The sequence below is a fragment of the Callorhinus ursinus genome, unplaced genomic scaffold (assembly GCF_003265705.2).
Source record: "Callorhinus ursinus isolate GAN/ISIS: 27379988/994484 unplaced genomic scaffold, GSC_fseal_2.0 scaffold16, whole genome shotgun sequence".
Taxonomy (NCBI): Eukaryota; Metazoa; Chordata; class Mammalia; order Carnivora; family Otariidae; genus Callorhinus; species Callorhinus ursinus.
In genome coordinates this window covers 1,995,362-2,002,411 of record NW_027397078.1, presented here as the reverse complement: position 1 = coordinate 2,002,411, position 7,050 = coordinate 1,995,362, and the positions used below count along the sequence as shown (strand labels likewise).

Below are 7,050 nucleotides of genomic sequence, written 5' to 3'. Positions count from 1 at the left end.
TGTCTAAGGGTCACCACCGCCACTCAGCCCACCAGCCCCCCCCCCTTGAAACCGCCACTCTGGACAAGCATATAGCTGCTTCAGATTGCATTTATTGTGGGGCCAAAGGCGGGGATCTTGGGGTTCTAGGGCTGCAACTGCGTCTTAGGCTGACGGGGTAAGCCGCTCTCGATGTGCCAACGGGGAGCAGTCGGGGCGTTGGGGTGGGGTGGTCCTGGGCCCGAGGGTGCTCAGGGGGGCAGGAGGCGGCGAACCGGCGCCTGGGGCGAGGGGGTCTCCAGGCGCTTCACCCGCAGCAGGGCCCCCAGCACTCCCTCCGGCGGCACCTCGGGGCCCAGATCCTGGTCGGCGGCACGGCGGAGGCGGCGCGGGACAGCCATAGCCTCGGGGTCGGCGCTCCCCGCGAGGATTCGCCCCAACAAGTACCTGCCGGAGAGCCCGAGAGGAAGGTAGTGAGGCTGTGCCCGCGCATCAACGCCGCTGCCCTAGGGCCCAGACGGCCCTGCAACCCCATACTGCCCGGGGACCCGGCCGTCTCCAGCCCACTGCTTTCCAGTTGTCCCTGCCTCCCAGCCCGCACACTACGGTTTCCCTGCCTCCCACTCCTCCCCCCAGCAACCGGACATCGGAGCCCCCTCCCCCGCCCGGGACCTGCAGTCCCGTTCCCCACTGTCTCCGCAGCCAAGCACCTCTGACCCTAACACCTTGGGTGGCGGTCCCCACTCCCTCCTAGGATCCCAGGGCCTAGGTGTTGGCACCACGCTGTGAGGCAGGCCCCCCCGCCGCCCCTCGCCCTCCTACCCCTGCCCCCACCCCCGGCCCGCCACAGCCCGGGGATGCAGGCGCCGCCCCCTGCCCACCCCTTGCCGGGGTACCTCAGCAGCTCCGGGTCCACATCGGGCGTCTCGTCGCCGGCGTCCTCGGCCTCTGGGCCGGTGGGGCCGTCATCGTAGACCGGGGGCCGGGGTCTGAGCGCAGCGGCGGGGGCAGGGCCGGGGACGAGCTGGGCCGCGAGGGCGGCGGGGTCCAGGCGGGCGCGGAGCAGGGCGCGGGCCAGCTGAGCGGCGGGCGCGTCGGGGTCGTCCTCCAGGCCCAGCGCGGGGTCGTTGGTGCGGGGGGTGCTCCAGGCTCGCAGCAGCTGCGCCAGGACGCGCGCCTGCTGATCCTCGGCCTCCTGCGCCTCGGCCCGCGCCCGCTCCTGCCTCTCGGCCTCCAGCAGGTGCGCCAGCGCCCGCGCCAGCTCCTGCACGGCCCCCGCCGCCTCGCCCCGGGGCACTGCTCTCCGGAAGCGGCGGGGGCCGCCAGCCTCGGCCAGGGGCGACGAGGCTGCGCCCAGGCCGCGGGGCTCCTGCCGGAAGACGTGGCAGGGGGGAGATGTCAGCGTCTGTCAGGCCAGGGACACCCCCCCACCCAGGGGAGCCCCGTGGACCTCAAACACCCCCAGATGCCACCAAAGGCACCGCGGCCCCTCAAATATACCCAAACACCCCTAAGGCCACCGGAGACCCCCCCCCCCCGACCATTTCCTAGTGATTCAGAATTTGCCCCAGGGTTGCCGGAGAACAGGTGTCTTTATAGGAGTGGTGGTGGCGTTGATGAGAGCCATAGATTTTTCTATGTTGATGCTGTGGACTATAAGAACCATATTTGCATTTTATAGGTTCCTACTGTTCACTTGTTTTGCCCAAAAGGTAGCAGACTGTTCCGCACCTTGCATTTCGGAATCTATGTCTAGATCAGTACTTTCAGTACATCCTTTCTCTCTCTCTTTTCTTTCTCCTCCCTCCCTCCGTGTCTCTCTCCCTCCCTCTTCTCTCTCTCTCTCTGTTTTCCTTTCTTTCCTCTTCATTGAATCTCTTTTGTATGGATGTACACATTTTATTTAACCAGTCTTTGATTGATGGGCATTTACGGTGTTTCCAATCTTTTGCTATTGGTGGGGTTTTTTAAAAATTTTATTTTTTAAGTAATCTCTACACCCAATGTGGGGCTGGAACCCACAACCCCATCAAGAACCTGGCGCTCCACGCTGTGAATTGTGCAAGACTGTTGAATCACAGATCTGTACTTCTGAAACAAATAATGCAATATATGTTAAGAAAAAAAAAAGAAGAAGAAGATAGCAGGAGGGGAAGAATGAAGGGGGGGAAATCGGAGGGGGAGACGAACCATGAGAGACGATGGACTCTGAAAAACAAACTGAAGGTTCTAGAGGGGAGGGGGGTGGGGGGATGGGTTAGCCTGGTGATGGGTATTAAAGAGGGCACGTTCTGCGTGGAGCACTGGGTGTTATGCACAAACAACGAATCATGGAACACTACATCAAAAACTAATGATGTAATGTACAGTGATTAATATAACAAAAAAAGAAAAAGAAAAAGAACCTGGTGCTCCAGTGACTGAGCCAGCCAGGCACCCCCACCCCCAGTCTTTTGCTATTCTTGTAATGTTGGGATGTATAATCTTGTTCATATATCATTTGGCATGTGTGTAAATCTTTCTGTAGAATAAATTACCCAATGATTAATTTTCAACTCAAGACAGTTTTAAAGCAATTTCAGAAAATTTAAAGAAATAAAAACCGGTATCAGAAGTATGAGTAAGGAACAAAAGACCATAAAAATGACTATGAAGATTTGAAAAAGAAACACCTAGAACATCTACAAATATGTTTTAAGTGAAATTCAAAATGAAAAAGGCAAGGGGCGGGGCGCCTGGGTGGCTCAGTCGTTAAGCGGCTGCCTTCGGCTCAGGTCGTGATCCCCGAGTCCTGGAATCGAGCCCCGCATCGGGCTCCCTGCTCGGCGGGAAGCCTGCTTCTCCCTCTCCCTCTCCCCCTGCTTGTGTTCCAGCTCTCGCTGTGCCTGTCTCTGTCAAATAAATAAAAAACATCTTGAAAAAAAAAAAAGAAAAAGGCAAGGAGCTCCTGGCTGGCTCAGTGGGTGGAGCCTGTGACTGGATCTCTAGGTTGTGAGATCCAGCCCTGATCCAGCCCTACGTTAGATGGAGAGATTACTTAAAAGTGAAATCTTTCAAAAGAAATTAAGTGGGCCAGTTGAACAGTAGATTCAGTCCAGCAGAAGGAAGTAATAGGATTGAACAGAGCTTGAGAACAGATCCACAAATATTGACACTAGCTACATGGCAGAAAGGACACTCAGCACAGTGGAGACAGGACCGACTCCTTCAAAAACCCATGCAGGAGCAACAAATGACCCAAATGTGGGAGCAATGGAAAGGAAACGATAAATAGGGGCGCCTGGGTGGCTCAGTCGTTAAGCATCTGCCTTCGGCTCAGGTCACGATCCCAGGGTCCTGGGATCGAGTGCTCTCTCTCTCTCTGACAAATAAATAAAATATTTAAAAAAGGAAAAGATTAATAAATCTGACTACATGAAAATTAAGGATTTCTTTTTGTCCCAAGACACCATAAAAAGAATGAACAGTCAAACCAGAGCGGGAGGGCGCCTGGGCGGCTCAGTTGGTTAAGCGACTGCCTTCGGCTCAGGTCATGATCCCAGGGTCCTGGGATCGAGTCCCGCATCGGGCTCCCTGCTCGGCGGGGAGTCTGCTTCTCCCTCTGACCCTCTGCCCTCTCATGCTCTCATTTTCTCTCTCAAATAAATAAATAAAATCTTTAAAAAAAAAAAAAACCAGAGCAGGAGAAGATGCTTACAACACAAATAGTCAATAAGGGATTAGTATCCAATATACCAAAAAAAATGCCTAAAAAGCAAAGAGAAAAACAAACTAATATAAAAATAGGGAGAGGCTCCTGGCTGGCTCAGCTGGAAGAGCTTTGGACTCTTGATCTCGGGGTAGTGAGTTGAGCTCCACATGGGTGTAGAGATTACTTAAATAAAAAATAAAAGCTAGAGGGGCGCCTGGGTGGCTCAGTCGTTAAGCGTCTGCCTTCGACTCAGGTCATGATCCCAGCGCCCTGGGATCGAGCCCCGCGTCCGGCTCCCCACTTGGCAGGGAGTCTGCTTCTCCCTCTCCCACTCCCCCTGCTTGTGTCCCCCCTCTCGCTGGGTCTCTCTCTGTCAAATAAATAAATATAATCTAGAGACCCAGCGAGAGAGGGAACACAAGCAGGGGGAGCGGGAGAGGGAGAAGCAGGCTTCCCACCGAGCAGGGAAGCCCGATGCGGGGCCCGATCCCAGGACCCTGGGATCATGACCTGAGCCGAAGGCAGATGCTTAACGACTGAGCCACCTAGGCGCCCCAATAAATCTAATCTTTTAAAAATAAATAAATAAAAATTAGATTAAAAAACAGGGAAAACTAATGATCAAGTATTTCACAAAAAAGGAAACAAAACGAGTTACTAAATATATGGAAAATAGTGAACCTCATTAGCCATCAGGAAAATGCAAATTAAAGTGCCAGTGAGATACTAAGCATAATATGTCCCAAAGATCGTCAGAATTCAAACCGCCTAATGATGCCCAATGTTGACATGGCTGTGGGAAAAACAGAAACTCTCATACATTGCTGGTAGGAATTCAATTGCCAAAATAACTTTGAAAAACAATTCGGCTTATGTCTAAAAAGCTGCACAAATCCTATGACCCACCCCTGGGGTGCTACACCCCCGGATAGCTTTTGTGTATCTACTACTGGACCCGAGTTCATGAAAAAGCACATCGGGCACTGTTTGTGACATCATAGAAGTGGACCGAGGGGGAAAAGAGCCTGGAAACCACCCAAATGTCTACTGACATGTTGAGAACGCATGTATAAACCATGATATACTCATATACTGATGATATTCTCAGAACATGAAATATTAGGCAGCAATAAAAATAAATGAATTATAGCCACGCACTTCAATGTGCAAATGTGGATGGCGAGTGCATCTCACAACTGATGCAGAGCCAAAAAAAAAAAAAAGCAAGTTAACGAATTCCACTGCAGGCTGCCTGAGATTACCAGATGCCCTGATGACTTCCTAGTGACCCCTAGTGACTACAAGGAGCCTGATGCCTGGTACGATTCCATTTCTACGAGGAAAGGCTAAACAACATATTCAGACATACACACATATGTGATAAGCTACAAACGAAAGTAAGGAATCAATGAACAAAAAATACAGGATAACGATTATGGAGCAGGGGGGTTGCTGTGTGCAGGGGGCCCCCAGGGGCCTCTAACTATTGGTCATGCTCTATTTCTTAACCTGAGTGGTGGGTACACACAGGGGTTATTTTATCATTATTCCTTACATCATACATGTATGTTAACTCTAGTACGTCATATATAAAATATTTACTAATTTTTTAAGCCCCCCATCCTTTTTTTTAAAGATTTTTTATTTATTTATTTGACAGAGAAAGACACAGCGAGAGAGGGAACACGAGCAGGGGGAGTGGGAGAGGGAGAAGCAGGCTTCCCGCTGAGCAGGGAGCCCGATGCGGGGCTCGATCCCAGGACCCTGGGATCATGACCTGAGCCGAAGGCAGAAGCTTAACGACTGAGCCACACAGGCGCCCCAAGTGGCCCATCCTTGACGCAGACAGCCCTGACGAGTTAAAGGATGATGTGCTCCAGGTGCCCTGGGCGCCCACCACGCCTTAGCTTCTGGGGAGTCACACACTCACCAGCAGTCACAACCTCACACACACTCGCATGGACTAGCAGGCCTTGAGATGTCACAGGTGCAACGCGACACTGCCACATCCCCACGCGAGGAACTACACACGTTCACATAGGCGGCTGCCCATGCGGTTACGATGGCCAAGCTGCCCAGATGCAAGGACACGCGCCACCCTTAAAGACACAATGCAGCACGGAGACATCATGGCTTCTCTCCCCAGAATGACACAGCTCCATAAAGGGGCAGGGAGAAGCAGCCTCGGGAACACCCATACAAAATCCTAGTCACTTAGGCCAACAGAACCAAAATGGGATGTGCGCATGGGGATGCAAAGACCACTCCCACCTAAAAAACGAAATCTCACACAAACACACACACGGACACGCCCATAGGCTAGCCATCACCATAGGATTCACAAACACTCACACGGGGTCCCCGAGACAAGTCAAATGCAGAACACCCCCAGCATCACACACACTGCCCACCCAGACCCACAACGGCGCGTCTGGAGGGACGCTCGGAAGCGCTGACATCAAAGGACACGCACTTAACAGGGCCAGAACATTCTCACGCCCCAGTCATCGCCTCTCGGGCAGAGACCGGTGCGCGCACCCCCTTCCTTCATGCGCGCTAGTCCCGTGGACAGCGCCACAGGCGACCGGCGGGGCGAGGCCGGGCCCGCGCCAGGTGCCAAGGGTGGGCAGGGCGTGGCGGCCGGCCGAGCCCCGCACACCCGGACACCGAGTCCCGCATGGCCTGGGCGCGCGGACTGGCGGGGGCACCCGGGCCACCCTGGCCGATCTCCCCCGCACGTCCGGGAGCAGGCGGGGGGCCCGCGAGGACGAGGGGAGAGCAGCCGAGCACAGACCCTCGCCCGCAGCATCCTCCCGCCCACCCCCACCCCGTGCCCGACCGGTGTCGCACCTTTACCGGCCGTGCGCAGAACGCGGGGGGCGGCCGAAGTAAGCCGAACAGCAGCAGCACCAGAAGGCCGACGCCCCCGGCCCGCGGCCCGCCGAGCAGCGGCGACCACGCCATGCTGCCCCAGCGAGCCGGGCTCCGGACGGGCGGACTGGCTGGCAAGTGCGCAGCGCGGGGGCGAGCGGGCAAGGCTGCGGGGCTCAGCGGCTGCGCGCGCCAGGGAACCCGGCCCTCCCCCTGCCCGCACCCCCTCTCCGACCACTCTACGCAGGCGCAGCCGGGGAGCTCCCGCAGCCTCCCCATCCTGCCCGTCGCCATGGAGATGCCCAAGGGGCAAGGTGGTAAGCTGGAGCCTGCCATGGCGGTTGCCATGGCAGTCGGAGGGCAGTTACCGGGGCAACAGACCTTGCTGTCCCTTAGCAGACAGGCAGGCAAAATTGACTCAGTGGGGTGGAATGGGGATCCGGTCCCCACCTCTCCCACCCTGGGGAGGAGACATATGACTTTGTTCCCTGGATAAACAGTTCCTCGCT

General features: G+C 55.3%; 1 protein-coding gene across 1 annotated transcript; it reads right to left on the bottom strand.

Moving 5' to 3' along the window:
* Positions 1-72: 72 nt before the first annotated feature.
* On the bottom strand, positions 73-6,796 carry PCSK1N (proprotein convertase subtilisin/kexin type 1 inhibitor). Its single transcript, XM_025857764.2, has 3 exons — positions 6,521-6,796; positions 876-1,348; positions 73-426 (listed from the first exon to the last, which is right to left on the bottom strand). The coding sequence occupies exons 1-3, from the start codon at positions 6,632-6,634 to the stop codon at positions 231-233; spliced, it is 783 nt and encodes a 260-aa protein (XP_025713549.1). The 5' UTR covers positions 6,635-6,796; the 3' UTR covers positions 73-230.
* Between the last annotated feature and the right edge of the window lie 254 nt (positions 6,797-7,050).

What these genes read in the sequence shown, in the direction of transcription:
- PCSK1N (XM_025857764.2), bottom strand. Translation starts at nt 6,634, where the DNA reads ATGGCGTGGTCGCCGCTGCTCGGCGGGCCGCGGGCCGGGGGCGTCGGC. An exon ending in TCTGCGCACGGCCGGTAAAG is followed by an intron (nt 1,349 to 6,520) that starts GTGCGACACCGG and finishes GTCTTCCGGCAG; the next exon opens with GAGCCCCGCGGCCTGGGCGC. An exon ending in GTGGACCCGGAGCTGCTGAG is followed by an intron (nt 427 to 875) that starts GTACCCCGGCAA and finishes GCTCTCCGGCAG; the next exon opens with GTACTTGTTGGGGCGAATCC.